The 18,365-nt window shown below is 45.8% G+C and overlaps 1 protein-coding gene across 3 annotated transcripts in view; it reads left to right on the plus strand.

The window, feature by feature from the left end:
- Nucleotides 1-10,451: 10,451 nt before the first annotated feature.
- The window catches only part of nadsyn1 (NAD synthetase 1), a 72,170-nt gene continuing 64,256 nt past the window's right edge, over nt 10,452-18,365 (plus strand). Inside the window, exons 1-2 of one of the 3 annotated variants that reach the window (XM_068046530.1) lie at nt 10,817-10,863; nt 15,916-16,068. Coding sequence is in view for 2 of the 3 variants with exons in the window: in XM_068046531.1 (XP_067902632.1) it covers nt 10,776-10,863 (88 nt within the window). In the remaining variant the exon portion in view is untranslated. Of the gene's footprint in view, nt 10,864-15,915; nt 16,069-18,365 lie in introns of all 3 variants that reach the window. The other 2 variants (XM_068046531.1, XM_068046529.1) reach the window with 2 other exon arrangements.

Raw genomic sequence — 18,365 nt, forward strand, 5'->3', positions numbered from 1 at the left:
CATTTCCATGATTGTGGTGTGCAGTCTCGCATTGAACACATTGCTGAGTAATTGCATACCTCAGTGGCGGGGCCCCAAGATCGTGCAAGGCTAGCACCACTTAAAGTTAGCCTGCATTACTTAAGCCAGACTGCACCTCTTAAAGGTGATGTGCATTGTGGCTGCTGCAGGGACTGAAACTGCCTGGACACCATTCAAAAACCTTCAGGAAGGACCAGAAATGGCACAACTGGCAACAGAGCATGTCCCAGGTTTTTGGATGCTGCACTTGAGCCGTTGTTGCGGTAGGTGGACCAGAGGAGAGAGGTTCTCTTCCCTTTGGGGGTCAGCAGGCCCTCCAGATAAGTCTTTGGAAGGTTGTGGGAGGAGGTGGCTGTGATTGTCAATACCAACAGTCTGGTGTCAAGGGCCTGGATGCAGTGCTGCAAGAAACTAAATTACCTCACATGGGTGGTCAAGGTCAGTGACTGAATCCTTACATGCCAAATCCTACCAACTGCACTACTAGCCTCACACACTACTCCATTCACAACACCCCTTCACTTGCCTACCAACAATCTATTTCAACCACAACTTAAACCTCACATTCATATTCTTCACCTTACTGTCAGGCATGTAGCAAAGCTGGAAGTTGCACTCTCATCTCACAGCTTGCACATTCTTCCAGCTATTCAACTGTAGCAGGCACATCACCCAAACACACTGCAAAACACTCACTGACACACTTCCCTCTCTTTTGCAGGCCAAGGTGATCCTGGATAGACGGCAGCAGCAGGTAACCTGGGGGAGGGTGGGTGGGAGTGGGGGACAGGCATGGCTATATGTACTGACCCCCTTGGAGGAGATGATGCTGGGAATAATGGGAGGCAGTGACCAGCAGCATTACTAAAACAGAAATTCCACTTGGCCCTCATCCCACAATCTGATATGATGCACAAGCTGCAGATGGTATAACCATGCACCTCTTGCTTTCACCCCCACCGGTTTACTCCCCCCAAGCCTCCTGTTGTTTACTTATGCTTTTAGATACCCAAGAACAGCTGTCTGGCCAGCCAGTGATGCGGGGGAGGGGGGGGGCGGTGTTGGTGAGAGGAGGGGTGGGGTGCTGAAGGCCTGGAGGGAGAACAGACTGAAGAGGAAGACACATTCTCACTCCATCTCATGCTCGCAGGCATCAGCTCAGATACTGGCATTGTGCAGACTTTAGAGGTGAGTACAGAGATGAGATCTGGATGTGGTGAGTTATCAGGCACAAGTAAGCTGCAGTCATGTCGGGGGAAAGGTTAACACGAGTGCCACCTCCCCAGAGGGGATGACAATTTGGCACAGGGCTTTGTGCAGAGCTTGGAGTCCATCCTTTCATCCTTTACAGTGTAGAAATGGTGGACAACTCCACAAGAGCACTTCTGATCCCAACCTTGATGCAGCATCCGGTGGCCAATGTCTCAGCTTCCGTTGCAGCAAAGACAGAAGCCATCCAACATTTCAGTGCTGCAGTGGAAGCTCAGACTGAGGTCAAGACATCTCTGCTTGTCGCCATACAAGCACATCTTGGTGCCATGCAGGCTCAGACTGCTGCCATCATGGCTGCGGATACCAGTGCTCAAAGGGGTTTGCATGGTGCCATAGCAATCTGTACTCCAGCAGGCTGCTAGGTTTGCTGAGGGCCCAACCCAGGGGAGTAGCAGTAGTTCTATGGAGCATGAATCTGCTGTCCTTTCTCAGGAAGACAGCATTCATGCTTTCATCACTGCCCTTCTGCTAGTGCCTTTGCTGTTGCCTCTCAGCCAGCCAGGCCAGTCTGCTGCCGCCCATGCTGAGACGGTGTAGTCCGAAGCTGGGCCTTTAAGGCCTGGATTTGCTTGAGGCCATCCTGCAAGGCCATCTGAAGTCTCCCCCAGTGAAAGTCAACAGTATTCCTCTGGCCATATTGCAGCCACTGGGGTAGCACTACTGCGCAGTAGCACTCGGCCAGGCAAAGGAACGCACAAGACAGGTACTAAGGGAATGCACCAGGGTGAATGGTTCAGTTTTGTGAGTATTATTCAAAGTATTGTTGGATAAATTTGGTAAAAGAACGATTGCTTTGTGGTGTATTTTATTTCAGGATTGTGGTCAAGATGATGCTGTGATGGTCAGTAACAGAAGGATTTTAAAAAATTCTTTCATGGGATGTGAGCGTCACTGGTAAGGCCAGCATTTATTGCCCATTCCTAATTGCCCTCAAGAAGGTAGGGAAGTGTTGAGCAGTGGGGATCTGGGCTTCATTCAGCGGAACTGGAGAGTGATAATGCACTCACGGACAGCCCATCCAGAACGTCGGTGTACTGGCTGCCTCCTCCCTTCCTACTGAGGAGGTCGCCGAAGGCTTGGTGCCCTCATGATAGCTAGAATGTGGAGGATGCAACAAACCCCCATGAATTGGGACACCCACTCCAGTGAGTACTGGAGGACTCTTCCAGAGTGTTCGACACTGGACCCGTTGCTTCAGGACACCAATGGTCTGCTTGATGACATTCCTCGTTGTAGGGGGCTCTCATTGTATGAGCTCTGGCCACATGTGTTGGGGTTGCCGAGCGAAGTCATTAGTCATGTGCACAGAGGATAGCCCTGATCGCCAAGCAGCCCCCCTCTGGTTCAACGTGGCGGCTGGAAGATTGCTGGAGCTGCGAACTGGTGCAGGATGGAAGCATCATGACGGCTGCCAGGCTAGCGGGCATTCACCAGCAGGGTGTTCTGGGCATAGTTGCACACCAACTGCACATCGAGTGAATGGTACTCCTTGCTGTTTCAGTACATTTCCTCACTGAGATGCCCTGCCTGCAATGCCACATGCATGCAAGTCGATGGCACCTGCATTATGTGGAAGCCCGCTATCCTGACAAGGTCATGTCCCCGTTCCTCCTGTTTCTCTCTGTTTAGGGAGAAGGCAATGAAGTCCCCTGTCCTGGTGTACAGTGTCTCTATCACCTCCCAGATGCAGTGATGGATGGCGATCTGCAAGATGTCTGTAATGTCGCCTGTTGAGGCCTGGAAAGATCTGCTGGTGTAAAATTTCAGTGCTATGGCCACTTTGATGGACATTGGCAGCGCCGCCCTAGTCCTGCTCTGCGGCTGCAGGTCCAGTTTCAAGACATGGCAGAGTTCTGTGACCACCTCCTTGGTGAAGCACGACCATTGAACACACTGCACCCTCAAAGACTGTTCAGAAACAAACAATGCCTTTCTTATGTCCAGCTCACTGTAGACTTAACCAACTTGTCACAACTCCTCCAACAATCTAGACTTCTACTAACTCTGCAAGAGCAATTTTTTTTTTTATTCATTCATAGGATGTGGGCGTCACTGGCCAGGCCAGCATTTATTGCCCATCCCTAATTGCCCTTCAGAAGGTGGTGGTGAGCTGCCTTCTTGAACCGCTGCAGTCCATTTGGGGTAGGTATACCCACAGTGCTGTTAGGAAGGGAGTTCCAGGATTTTGACCCAGTGACAGTGAAGGGAACGGCGATATAGTTCCAAGTCAGGATGGTGTGTGACTTAGAGGGGAACTTGCAGGTGGTGGTGTTCCCATGTATTTGCTGCCCTTGTCCTTCTAGTTGGTACAGGTCATGGGTTTGGAAGGTGCTGTCTAAGGAGCCTTGGTGCATTGCTGCAGTGCATCTTGCAGATGGTTGACACTGCTGCCACTGTGCGTCGGTGGTGGACGGAGTGAATGTTTGAAGATGGGGTGCCCATCAAGCGGGCCGCTTTGTCCTGGATGGTGTCGAGCATCTTGAGTGTTGTTGGAGCTGCACCCATCCAGGCAAGTGGAGAGTATTCCATCACACTCCTGACTTGTGCCTTGTAGATGGTGGACAGGCTTTGGGGAGTCAGGAGGTGAGTTACTCGCCTCAGGATTCCTAGCCTCTGACCCGCTCTTGTAGCCACAGTATTTATATGGCTACTCCAGTTCAGTTTCTGGTCAATGGTAGCCCCTAGTATGTTGATAGTGAAGGATTCAGCGATGGTCAAAGGGAGATGGTTAGATTCTCTCTTGTTGGAGATGGTCATTGCCTGGCACTTGTGTGGCGCGAATGTTACTTGCCACTTATCAGCCCAAGCCTGGATATTGTCCAGGTTTTGCTGCATTTCTACAAGGATTGCTTGTATCTGAGGATTGCTTCAGTATCTGAGGAGTCACAAATGGTGCTGAACATTGTGCAATCATCAGCGAACATCCCCACTTCTGACCTTATGATTGAAGGAAGGTCATTGATGAAGCAGCTGAAGATGGTTGGGCCTAGGACACTACCCTGAGGAACTCCTGCAGTGATGTCCTGGAGCTCAAATGATTGACCTCCAACAACCACAACCATTTTCCTTTGCGCTAGGTATGACTCCAGCCAGCGGAGGGTTTTCCCCCTGATTCCCATTGACCTCAGTTTTGCTAGGGCACCTTGATGCCATAGTCGGTCAAATGCTGCCTTGATGTCAAGGGCAGTCACTCTCACCTCACCTCTTGAGTTCAGCTCTTTGGTCCATGTTTGAACCAAGGCTGTAATGAGGTCAGGAGCTGAGTGGCCCTGCCGGAACCCAAACTGAGCGTTACTAAGCAAGTTATTGCTAAGCATGTGCCGCTTGATAGCACTGTTGATGACACCTTCCATCACTTTACTGATGATTGAGAGTAGGCTGATGGGGCGGTAATTGGCCGGGTTGGACTTGTCCTGATTTTTGTATACAGGACATACCTGGGCAATTTTCCACATTGCAGGGTAGATGCCAGTGTTGTAGCTATACTGGAACAGCTTGGCTAGGGGCGCGGCAAGTTCTGGAGCGCAGGTCTTCAGTACTATTGCCAGAATATTGTCAGGGCCCATAGCTTTTGCAGCATCCAGTGCCTTCAGTCGTTTCTTGATATCACGCGGAGTGAATCGAATTGGCTGAAGTCTGGCATCTGTGATGCTGGGGACTTCAGGAGGAGGCCGAGATGGATCATCAACTCGGCACTTCTGGCTGAAGGTTGTTGCAAATGCTTCAGCCTTATCTTTCGCACTGATGTGCTGGGCTCCCCCATCATTGAGGATGGGGATATTTGTGGAGCCACCTCCTCCAGTTAGTTGTTTAATTGTCCACCACCATTCACGGCTGGATGTGGCAGGACTGCAGAGCTTAGATCTGATCCGTTGGTTATGGGATCGCTTAGCTCTGTCTATGGCATGCTGCTTACGCAGTTTGGCACGCAGATAGTCCTGTGTTTTAGCTTCACCAGGTTGACACCTCATTTTGAGGTATGCTTGGTGCTGCTCCTGGCATGCCCTCCTGCACTCTTCATTGAACCAGGGTTGGTCTCCTGGCTTGATGGTAATGGTAGAGTAGGGGATATGCCGGGCCATGAGGTTACAGATTGTGGTTGAGTACAATTCTGCTGCTGCTGATGGCCCACAGCGCCTCATGGATGCCCATTTTTGCATTGCTAGATCGGTTCTAAATCTATCCCATAGCAAAAAGGAACTAACCTGCAAATTGGATGGCGATGCCTTTAATCACAATGTTGGGGGGAGTCCTGAACCCATGTTCAGCTCTGCGTGTTTAAGAAAGGGTGCTACCTGGAGTGATGAGCTCCAAAATGGCTGGTCGGGTGTGAAATCAACGTTCGATACTGACTGACGTTACAATCTGCATACCTACATACATGCCCTCAACAAAATGCCGGGGCTGCACTGGAAGTGATTGGGAGCTCACTAATACCATTTTCCACATCAACCTGCATCTGTAGCACCGAAACTACCAGTACTACGGAGCCAAATTTTGCAGGCTTTACCCCTATCAACATTGGTTGGACATGTTTAGCATAGAATCTACTAAGACATTTTCAGCATTTTCGCTATTTCAACATTTACAGACTGTCTTCTCAGTTCCTATTCATTGCATTCTTGATGCTGATTTATTGCTCTATCTATGATGTGGTGGTGAATATAGTCAGCAATTATTGTAGTTAAATTGTACCGAAAGCAAAGCGAAATAGAGCCAACAAAAGCCACATCATCACAAATACAGCTGGCAAGTGCAGCACTGTGAGCAGGAACCAAACACAGAGCCGCAGCATCACAAATATATCCAGTAAGTATGGTGTAATGTCTCCCTAGTATGGTATCACTGAATCCACTTGTTATAGAGAGACCACTTTGTCACAAAAATCTAAGTTGACATTCCAATGCAGCACTGAGGGAGTGCAGCAATGTCGGAGGTGCCGTCTTTCGGATGAGACATTCACCGGAGGCCTTGACTGCCCTCTCAGGTGAATGTAAAAGATCCTGTGGCATTATTTTGAAGAGCAGCTGGGGAGTTACCTGCAGCGTCCTGGCCAGTATTTGTCCCTTACTCAATATTAGAAAAAATAGATGATCTGGTCATTATCATATTGCTGTTTGTGGGACGCTCACATTTAAAAAAATTTAATCATGGGTTGTGAGCATTGCTGGCGAGGCTAGCATTGGTTGCCCATCTCTAATTGCCCTTAGGAAGGTGGTGGCGAGCTGCCTTCTTGAACTGCTGCATTCCATGTGGTGTGGGTACACCCACAGTGCTGCTGAGCAGGGAGTTCCAGGATTTTGACCCAGCAAAAGGGAAGGAATGACGATATATTTCCAGTATGGTGTGTGGCTTGGAGGGGAACTTACAGATGGTGCTGTTCCCATCTGTCTGCTGACCTTAGAACATAGAGTCATAACAGCACAGAAGGAGGCCATTTGTCACTTGTCCTTCTAGGTGGTACAGCTCACAGGTTTGGAAGGTGCTGTCGACGGAGCCTTGGTGAGTTGTTGCAGTGCATCTTCTAGATGGTACACACTGCTCCCACTGTGTTCTGGTGGTGGAGGGAGTGAATGTTCAAGGAGGTGGATGGGGTGCCGATCAAGCAGGCTGCTTTGTCCTGGATGGTGTTGAGCCTCTTGAGCGTTGTTGGAACTGCACTCATCCAGGCAAGTGGAGAGTATTCCATCACACTCCTGACTTGTGCCTTGTAGATGGTGGACAGGCTTTGGGGAGACAGGAGGTGAGTTACACTATTTATATGGCTGGTCCAGTTAAGTTTCTGGTCAATGATCACCCCCAGGATATTGATGGTGAGGGATTCAGCGATGGTAATGCCACTGAATGTTGTTACGACTGAGGCGGGAGGAGTGCACTGTTTTCCCAGTTCCACTTCCATCACTTTGCTGATGAAGAAAGTAGACTGATGCACGGTAAATGGCTGGATTAGATTTGTCCTGTTTTTTTGGGCAGGACATACCTGGGCAATTTTCCACATTGTCGGTAGGTGCCTGTGTTGTAGCTATACTGGATCAGCTTGGCTAGGGGTGCGGTTAATTCTGGAGCACAAGTCTTCAGTACTGCAGCCGGGATGTTGTCAGGGCCCATAGCCTTTGCTGTATCCAGTGCCTTCAGCCGTTTCTTGATATCATGTGGATTGAATTCAATTGGCTGAAGACCAGTACCTGTGGTGCTGGGGACCTCGGGAGGAGGCTGAGATGAATCATCCACTGAAGATTGTTGCAAATGCTTCAGCCTTGAATTTTGCACTGATGTGCTGGGCTCCCCCATCATTTAGGATGGGGATATTTGTGGAGCCTCCTCCTCTGGTTAGTTATTTAATTACCACCATTCACAACAGGTCGTGGCATGGCTGCAGAGCTTTGATCTTGTAGCTTCACCAGGTTGGCACCTCATTTTTAGATATGCCTGGTGCTGCTCCTGGCATGCTTTTCTGCACACCTCATTGAACCAGAGTTGATCCCCTGGCTTGATGGTAAATGTAGAGTGAAGAATATTGCGGGCCATGAGGTTACAGATTGTGGTTGAATACAATTCTGCTGTTGCTGATGGCCCACAGTATCTCATGGATGCCCAGTTTTGAGCTGCCAGATTAGTTCTGAATCTGTCCCATTTAGCATGGTGTTGGTGCCACACAACACGATGGAGGGCGTCCTCAGTGTGAAGATGGGACTTCGTCTCTGCAAGGATTGATCATTCCTGCCAATGCTGTCATGATCAGATACAACTGTGACAGGTAGATTGGTGAGGGCGAGGTCACATTTGTTTTTCTCTCTTCTTGGCTCTCTCACCACCTCCCCCTGGCTCAGTCTTGCAGATATGTTCTTCAGGACTCAGCCAGCTCAGTCAGTAGTGGTGCTACCATGCCACCCTTGGTCATGGACATTGAAGTCCTTCACCCAAAGTATATTCTGTACCCTTGCCACCCTGAATGCTTCTTCCAAGTGCTGTTAACACGGTGTACAATTCATCAGCTGAGGGAGGGCACCAGGTGTTAATCAGCAGGAAGTTTCCTTATCCATGTTTTACTTGATACCATGAGACTTTATGGGGTCCGGAGTCAATGTTGAGAACTCCCAAAGCCACTCCCTCCCGACTGTATACCACTGTGCCGTCACTTCTGGTGGGTCTGTCCTGCGATGGAGTCTGGAATATTGGCTGTAAGGTATGATTTGGTGAATATGACTATATCAGGCTGTTGTTTGACTAACCTGTGGGGCAGCTCTCACAATTTTGGCACAAGACCCCAGATGTTTGTGAGGAGGACTTTGCAGGATCAACAGGTGATCTGTCCGGCTTTATTTTTTTTTTACATTTTTGTAGCAGTTTGAAACAACTGCCTGGCTTGTTAGGCCACTTCAGAGAGCAGTTAAGAGTCAACCACATTGTTGTGCCTGGAGTCACATTTCGGCCAGACTGGGTAAAGTTGGCAGATTTCCTTCCCTAAAGGGACAACATTAGTGAACCAGATGGGTAACTTCATGGTCACCATTACTAATACTTTTTAAATCCAGATTTATTAATTTAAATTTAAATTCCCCCCAGCTGCCGAAGTGGGATTTGAACTTGTGTCTCCAGAATAAAGACCGACCCGGGCCCGACCCGACAATAGCCAACCCGAACCCGACCCGGGCCCGAGTCCTTTAATTTCTTTAAATGCCTGACCCGAACCGAAAATAACAAACATATTACTGAAACAGAAAAAAACTGTAGATTAAAATGAAAACAATACGAAACAAAACAGTACAGCCCAGCCCAACCCGACCTGAGCCCGAATGCCGGACACAGAATACAGACCCGACCCAACTCGAATCCGACACATGTCGGGTAGCCAGGCTTTACTCCAGAGCATTAGTCCAGGCTTCTGTATTATTAGTCCAGTAATATTACCACTATGTTTCTGTGCTCATAGCATAGGAACAGAAATAAAAAAGACTTGCATTTCTGCAGTGCCTTTCACAGCCTCAGGACATTCCAAAGTGCTTTACAGCCAATTAATTATTTTTAAGTGGAGTCACTGATGTCATGTAGACAACACAGCAATGAAATTGCAAGATCCCACAAACAACAAAGAGATAATGACCAGATAATCAGTTTTAGTGATGCTGGTTGAGGGGCAAATATTGGCCAGGACACTGGGAAGAACTGCCCTGCTCTTCTATGAAATAGTGTCCTGGAATCTTTTGCACCCATCTATGAGGCAGATGGGGCTTTGGTTTAACGTCTCATCTGAAAGACATCAATTCTGACAGTGCAGTGTCCCTTTAGTACTGCACTGGAGTGTCAGCCTGTTGCACCATTCTATTACATCATGTTTGATTTGTACCTCAGCTCAATTTACCTGCATTTGCACCTTATCCTTTGATAGACTTACCCAACAAAAGTCTACCAATCTTAGTCTTGAAAATTTCAATTCCACAAGCACGCACAGTCTTCCCCGATATGCCTCCTCTGGGCTCTGAGGCTAACTGCTGGGAATGGAGATTGAGTGAAATTTGCTGTTACAACTCTAACGAATGCTCCCAAGGGTTGATTTTCCACTCATTCATAGTCATCACTGGAAAGTAGAGAAAGAGAATATGTTAAAAGGAAATTATGAAACGTAAGGAGCAGTCTGCATCAGCTTCCAACAATTGATTAACTTAAATCACTCTTCTGCTCTGTGCTAGGATTAGAGTTGCCAATTCTGGTTGGATGTGATCCTGGAGGTTACATTACATAACCTCCTCCCTCCATCTGCCTCACCTCCTTCGTTTCTCCCCACCCCGTTGGCCGCCCAACATGTCCAATCTCAGTGCAATGCAGTGACAGTCTTAACTGTCAGTCAAACTGCCAGTTCCTTCCTAACTCCAACATTTCCATAACAAATAAAACAAAAGTGTTGAGAGAGAAAAAAATATTTTTAATGCCCCTATAATTTTTCTCCTAGATTGCACCTATTAGTGTCCTGGAGATTTTTCTTCACTATCTGGAGCATTAGCAATTCTAGATAGGATCACATTGCAGTTCGATGTATATGTAGCAAATGAACCCAACCATGATTGGAGGGGAGATTAAGACAGCAGAATAAACAGCAGCTGGGTGGTTCGTGTTTCTGTGCTAATGTACTTAAAAAGAAATATCACACAATTTGCACCTAGATGGCGTTCAACCCGCGGTGAAACAGAATCAACTAAAAAAAAAAGCAAAAGATTGCAAACATTAATAAACCTCGGTTTGCATTTGGAAATAACAATCTGACATTGAAGGCGGTTCTTCACTCCCTTCTGCACCAGAGAGGAGCTGAAACTGACCCGGAAGGAAAGTAGAGAGTTGCTTTCTGAAGGGAATTGCAGCAATTCCGAGAGCTTTTGCATTGTGTGGTGCTTTCAGGTCGGAATTAATCTTTTCTCATCATACTTTGTACTACCACCACCATCACCAACAACAACAACAACAAATAAGTTCAGTCTTTTTGCACAATGCTGGGTCGGAAAGTGACATTGGCGACTTGTGCATTGAATCAGTGGGCACTAGATTTTGAAGGAAACCTGCAAAGAATTTTGAAAAGTAAGTTGTTAAAGAAAAGTCTTGAGGCATTGCAAGTGGGATCACCTTGCACTAGTATATCGTTGCAATCAAAAGCATTTCTTTTTTTTTTACTGTACTTGGATTTTTTTTTAGCATTTCAATGTCTTTTTCGCCCCAATATTGCCGTAGTAGCAACTGCAACATCTCGCAGGATTGGTTAGAGGCAATGTATCTTCGAATGTTTCCATTATGTGGGAACTGCTGCGGCTCTGAGTAGCTTGTATGTAGTAGTTTCAGGACTACACCGTTGTAACAACATGTGTTCCAGTAATTTTATCGTAAATAAGCTGGTTTTGTCCGTGTCTGTTATAATTTCTGTGCAGTCATTTTACGAGATTGATTTTTGGAATGAGAGGGTTGTCCTATAAATAAAGATTGAGTAGAATGGGCCTGCATTCTCTGGTGTTTAGAAGAATGAGGAGTGATCTCCTTGAAACATACAAGATTCTGAGAGACTGTTTCCCCTGGCTGGAGAGTCTACAACTTCATAAATAGTAACATTGAGTCCAAAATTAGGGAGGTTATGCTGAACCTTTATAAAACTCTGGTTAGACCCCAACAAGAGTATTGCGTCCAGTTCTGTTCACCACACTTCAGGAAGGATGTGAGGGTCCTTGAGACGGTGTAGAGGAGATTTACCAGAATGGTTCCAGATATGGAGGATTTTAGTTACAAGGTTAGTTTGGGAAACGCTGAGTTTGTACCCCTTAGAACAAAGGAGGTCGAGGGGAGATTTAATGGAATTGCACAAGATTATGACGGGCTTAGATAAGTTAGACAAGGAAAATCTTCCCATTATCATGGTTCAAGGATTAAGGGGACACAGATCGAAAGTTTTGGGCAAACTATGCAGGGGGAATATGAGGAAGCACTTTTTTATGCGGCGGGTGTTAATGACCTGGAACTCGCTGCCCACGAGGGTGATAGAAGTGGAGGCGATCAATGTTCAAGAGGAAGTTGGATGGCTACCTGAGAGAAATAGACTTGAAGGGCTATGGGAATCGAGCTGGGGAGTGGGACTGACAGCATTGCTCTATGGAGAGCTGGCATGGGTTTGATGGGCTGAATGGCCTCCTTCTGTCCTGTAAGTGACCCTGGCTCTATGCCTCTATATTCCTAAACTGTACCCCTAGTCAGAAAGAGAATAGGCAAAGTATTTACTCCATCCAGGGCTCTGACACTGCTGCTTGAAGGTATATTATTCTCCAGCTTGTGGGGGAGTGTGGCTCTACTCTTTTTTGACTCTTCAATATTTTGCTGAAAATCCATCATATTCAGTCCTGACATCAGCCGGTTGCATTATTGCTCTTCATGACAGTCCTGTTGGTGCTCCGATGTACTACCACGGCAGTTTTGTTTCTACATTCTTGTAATAACAATATAATTCTTCAAGGAAGTATCCGTGTTGGAGTGGAGCAGAAAGTTACTGGTGGCTCAGTTGGGAGCACACTCGCCTGAGTCAGAAGGTTGTTGGTTCAAGTCCCACTCCAGAACTTAAGCTCAAGAATCTAGGCTGACACTCCAGTGCAGTACTGAGGGAGTTCTGTACTGTCTGAGGTGCTGTCTTTTGGATGAGGTGATAAACCGAGGTCTTGTCTGCTCTTTCGGGTGGATGTAAAAGATCCCATGGCATGATATCAAACAAGAGCAGGGGAGGTATCCCTGTCAATAGGCAATTAACAGGAGGAAAACTGATTATCTGGTCATTATCACATTTCTGTTCATGGGATCTTGCTGTGCTCAAATTGGCTGCTATAATTATGACAGAGTCTTCACTTCAGAAGTACTTAATTGGCTGGAAAGTGCTTTGGGAGATCCTGAGGTTATGGCCACAGGAGAGGTACCAGAGGATTGGAGGACAGCGACTGCGGTAACATTATTTAAGAAGGGTAGCAGGGATAAACCAGGTAATTACAGGCCGGTGAGTCTAACATCAGTGCTAGGGAAATTATTGAAAAAAATTCTGAGAGACGGGATTAATCTCCACTTGGAGAGGCAGGGATTAACCAGGGATAGTCAGCATGGCTTTGTCAGGGGGAGATTGTGTCTAACAAATTTGATTGAATTTTTCGAGGAGGTGAATTGAGGTGTAGATGAGGGTAAAGCAGTTGATGTAGTCGACATGGACTTCAGTAAGGCTTTTGATAAGGTCCCACCTGGGAGATTGGTTAAGGAAGTAAAGGCCCATGGGATCCAGGGTAATTTGGCAGATTGGATTCAAAATTGACTTAGTGGCAGGAGGCAGAGGGTAATGGTAGGGGGTTGTTTCTGCGAGTGGAAGCCTGTGACCAGTGGTGTACCGCAGGGATCTGTGCTGGGACCCTTACTGTTTGTTGTGTACATTAATAATTTAGACGTGAATATAAGAGGTATGATCAGTAAGTTTGCAGATGACACGAAAATTGGTGGTTTTGTAAATAGTGAGGAGGAAAGCCTTAGACTACAGGATGATATAGATGGTTTGGTAAGATGGGCGGAGCAGTGGCAAATGGAGTTTAATCCTGAGAAGTGTGAGGTGATGCACTTTGGGAGGTCTAACAAAGCAATGGATTACACAATGCATGGTAGGACCCTAGGGAGTACAGAGGGTCAGAGGGACCTTGGGGTGCTTGTCCATAGATCACTGAAGGCAGCAGCACAGGTAGATAAGGTGGTTAGGAAGGCTTATGGGATACTTGCCTTTATTAACCGAGGCATAGAATATAAGAGTAGGGGGGTTATGATGGAGCTGTATAAAACGCTGGTTAGGCCACAGTTGGAGTACTGTGTTGCCACACTTTAGGAAGGATGTGATTGCAATGGAGAGGGTGCAGAGGAGATTCACCAGGATGTTGCCTGGGTTGGAGCATTTCAGTTATGAAGACAGACTAGACAGACTGGGGTTGTTTTCCTTGGAGCGGAAAAGAACAAAGAACAGTACAGCACAGGAACAGGCTATTCGGCCCTCCAAGCCTGCGCCGATCTTGATGCCTGCCTAAAATAACACCTTCTGCACTTCCGGGGCCCATATCCCTCTATTCCCTTCCTATTCATATATTTGTCAAGATGTCTCTTAAACGTCGCTATCGTATCTGCTTCCACCACCTCCCCTGGCAGCAAGTTCTGCCAGAAGGCTGAGGAGGGACCTGAGGTATACAAAATTATGAGGGGCATTGATAGGATAGATAAGAAGAAACTTTTTCCCTTAGAGAGGTCAATAACTAGGGGGCATAGGTTTAAGGTAAGGGGCAGGAGGTTTAGAGGGGAGTTGAGGAGGAATTTTTTCACCCAGAGGGTGGTTGGAATCTGGAACGCACTGTCTGAAGGAGTGGTAGAGGCAGGAACACTCACGGCATTCAAGAAATATTTAGATGAGCACTTGAAACACCATAACATTCAAAGCTACGGGCCAGGTGCGGGGAAATGGGATTAGTTAGGACAGGTGCTTGATGGTCGGCATAGGCTCGTTGGGCCGAAGAACCTGTTTCTGTGCTGTTAAACTCTATGAAAGGTGCTATATAAATCCAAATCGTTCTTTATCCATTAAAACTGCCTTTCAATCACATTTGGTTAATGATCTACCCAGGTATTTAAATGTTTGTATAATACTGGTGTAGCCATTGCCACACTTGCACCAGGTTCAATTTGGACTGATTTATTATGGGGGAGGGGGTTGGGGGAGAAAGATACATTCCCATGCCTTGATCCTTGGACTGCAAACTTTATAAGGAGTCCTTAAGAGGATGTTTGCAGTGTTGCAAAATCATGTACTTTGCTAGTGATTTAAAGTGATTTATATTTATATGGAGAAAAGAGGCAGGAATAAAATAATGCAAGTGTGTATTTTTGTGAAACTAATTAAAATCTGGCAAGACAGTAATAGCTTCCAAGATCGATCCATGTAGTTGAGTGACACCTTTGAAAATGACCATGTTTTAGTCACCTGGATTTGTCAGGCCACCTGAAATGGGATTGTAGTTGAAGGTTTTTAAAAAAAAGTTAGATATTGCCCATCTAGAACAGTAGAAATACTTGCATTTATATAGCGCTTTTCACAACACCAGCCATTCCAAATCACTTTACAGCCAATTAAGTACTTAGCACGTAGCATTCATAACAAAATAGACTGACTGATAGTGCACATTAAAGGAAATAAGTAGGATCTCATAGCCATTACGGAGACGTGGCTGCAGAATGATAAGGACTGGGTCCTGAATATTGAGGGGTATGTGACATTCAAGAAGAGTAGGAAGCTAGGTAAAGGTGGAAGGCTAGCTCTGTTAATCAAGGATGACTGGTGCAATAGTTAGATATGACCTTGGTTCGGAGATCAGAATGTGGAATTGGTTTGGGTGGCGATGAAAAATGTTCGGGGAAGGAAGTCACTAGTGGGAGTGGTCGACAGGCCTCCGAACAGTAACTACAATGTAGGACCAAGTATACAAGAAGAAATATTGGGTGCTTGTGATAAAGGGATGGCAATTATCATGGGTGATTTTAATCTACATATAAACTGGAAAATAGTAGACTAGTACTTTAAACTTGAATAAGGGCACCTATGTGGGCATGAAAGCTGAGCTAGCCGAAGTGAACTGGGTTACTAGGCTTGGAGATAGATCAATAGAGAAGCAGTGGCAGACATTTAAGGGGATATTTCAGAATACTCAGAATAAGTGTATTCCTACTAGAAAGAAAAATTCTAAGGGGAGGACCCACCATTCGTGGTTAACTAAAGAAGTTAAGGAAAGCATCAAACTTAAGGAAAAGGCATTTATTTGCACAAAGATGAGTGGCAGTTCAGATGAATGGTCAGAATATCAAGAAGAACAGAGAATTACTAAAAGGTTAATCAGGAGAAAGAAATTAGAGTATGAGAGGAAGCTAGCTAGAAATGTAAAAATGGATAGCAAGAGTTTCTACAGGTATTTAAAAGGAAAAGAGTAAGTATATTGAGTGTTGGTCCTCTAGAGAGTGAGAATGGGGAGCTAATAGTAGATAATAAGCAAATGGCAGATGCAATGAACAAATATTTTGCTTCTGTCTTCACTATAGAGGATACTAAAAACATTCCGGCAATAACTGTAAATCAGGCGGTGGAAGGAAGAGAGGAACATCGTGAAGTGGTACTGACCAAACTGATGGAGCTGACAAGTCCCTGGGTCCTGATGGTCTTCATCCTAGGGTCTTAAAGAGGTGGCTAATGAGGTAGTGGATGCGTTGGTGTTAATTTTTCAAAATTCGCTAGATTCTGGTAAGGTTCCATCAAACTGGAAAGTAGCAAATATTACCCCTCTATTGAAGAAGGTGGTGGGGGGTGGTGAGGGTAGAGGAGGCAGAAAACAGATAACTATAGGCCAGTTAGCTTTTGTCTGTTGTGGGGAAGGTGTTAGAATCGATCATTTAAGGAGGCTATAGCTGGACACTTAAAAAAAAAATTCAAGGTAATCGGGAATAGTCAGCATGGTTTTGTGAAAGGGAAATCATGTTTAACCAATTTATTGGAGTTCTTTGAAGGAGTGACATGTGCTGTGGATAAAGGGGGAGCCTGTTGACGTACTGTACTTGGATTTCCAGAAGGCATTTGACAAGGTGCCGCATAAAAGGTTATTACGCAAAGTAGGAGCTCATGGTTTAGAGGGTAACATATTAGCATGGATAGAAGATTGGCTGGCAGAAAACAGAGTATGCATAAATGGGTCCTTTTCTGATTGGCAGGATGTGGGAATGGACTCCCACAGGGGTGTGTGCTGGGGCCTCAACTTTTTACAATTAATATCAATGACTTAGATGAGGGGAGTGATGGCATGGTAGCTAAATTTGCAGATAACACAAAGATAGGTAGGAAAGTCTGTTGTGAAGAGGACATAAGGAGGTTGCAGACCGATTTATAGATGGGTTGAGTGAGTGGGCAAAAACCTGGCAGATGGAGTATAATGTGGAAAAATGCAAAGTTGTTCACTTTGGCAGGAAAAAAAAGCAGAGTATTACTTATATGGGGAACAACTGCAGAATTCCGAGGTTCAGAAAGATCTAGGTGTTCTAGTGTAGGAGTCACAAAAAGTTAGTATGCAAGTACAGCAGGTAATAAAGAAGTCTAATGGAATGCTCTCCTTTATTACGAGAGGAATTGAAAATAAAAGTAAGGATGTTATGCTTCAGTTATATAGGGCATTGGTGAGACCACATCTCGAATACTGTGTGCAGTTTTGGTCTCCTTATTTAAGGAAGGATGTAAATGCATTAGAGGCGTTCAGAAGAAGTTTACTAGATTGATACGTGGAATGAGTGGGTTGTCTTCTGAGGAAAGGTTGAACAGACTGGGCTTGTTTCACTGGAGTTTAGAAGAGTGAAGGGAGACTTGATTGAAGTTTATAAGATCCTGAATGGTCTAGACAGGGTGGATGTGTAGAGGATGTTTCCTCTTGTGGGTGAGTCCAGAACTAGGGGGCACTGTTTTAAAATTAGGGGTCGCCCTTTTAGGACAGATGAGAAGAAATTTTTTCTGAGGGTTGTGCGACTTTGGAACTCGCTGTCTCAGAAGGTGGTGGAGGTGGGGTCATTGAATATTTTTAGGCAAGGGAATGAAACGTTATCGGGGGTAGATGGGAGTGTGGAATTTGAAACACAAACAGACCAGCCATGATCTTATTGAATGGTGGAGCAGGCTTGAGAGCCCGAATGGCCTACTTCTGCTCCTAGTTTACAATGCAGTCAACATTGTAATATAGCAAAAAGCAGCACAGTTGGGTCCCACAAAAAGCAATGAGATAATGACCAGATAATCTGTTAGTGTTGTTTGTTGAGGGATAAATATTGGCCAGGCCAAGACACTGGGAATAAATCCCCTTGCTGTTCTCAGAAATAATACCGTGGGATCTTTTAAGTACACCTGAGTGCTGTGCTGCAGTTGTGCTTTTGAGATCTGAAGCAAAATACTGCAGATGCTGGAAATACTCAGCAGAACTGGGGAAAAGTTAGAAATGGGGAGAGGGTGGAAAAAGAACAAGAGGGAAGGTCTGTGATCGGGTGGAAGATGGGAGACATTAAATGATGACGAGTTGTTGGGGCAGAACCAAAGAGAGTGGTAACGGGACAAATAAAGAGACAAAAGATGTGTCCAGTGGAGGTGTGAATGGCGGAATAATGAACAGCTTCCGTCTGAAAGCAAAGCAAGAGAAAACAAGATTACGACCAAAACATGCCAAGGAAAGAAAATGGAGGCAGAAATTATGGGTCTGAAATTGTTGAACTCAGTGAGTCTGGAAGGCTGTAAAGTGCCTAATCGAAAGATGAAGTGCTGTTCCTCAAGCCACCATGAGCCACAGACATCATAATGTGGAACTCTAAATGTGTGAATCTCCACACAAGCCTCCTCCTGTGATGGATTATAATCCGAGCCCCTTTTTGGGACTATTCTGGATCAGGCATAGTTCTCAGCTGATCACTTTCAATTTAAGGTTGAGAAAGACATCCCAAAGACAATGAATGGTTCTGAAGGACTG

The sequence above is a fragment of the Heterodontus francisci genome, chromosome 14 (assembly GCF_036365525.1).
Source record: "Heterodontus francisci isolate sHetFra1 chromosome 14, sHetFra1.hap1, whole genome shotgun sequence".
Taxonomy (NCBI): Eukaryota; Metazoa; Chordata; class Chondrichthyes; order Heterodontiformes; family Heterodontidae; genus Heterodontus; species Heterodontus francisci.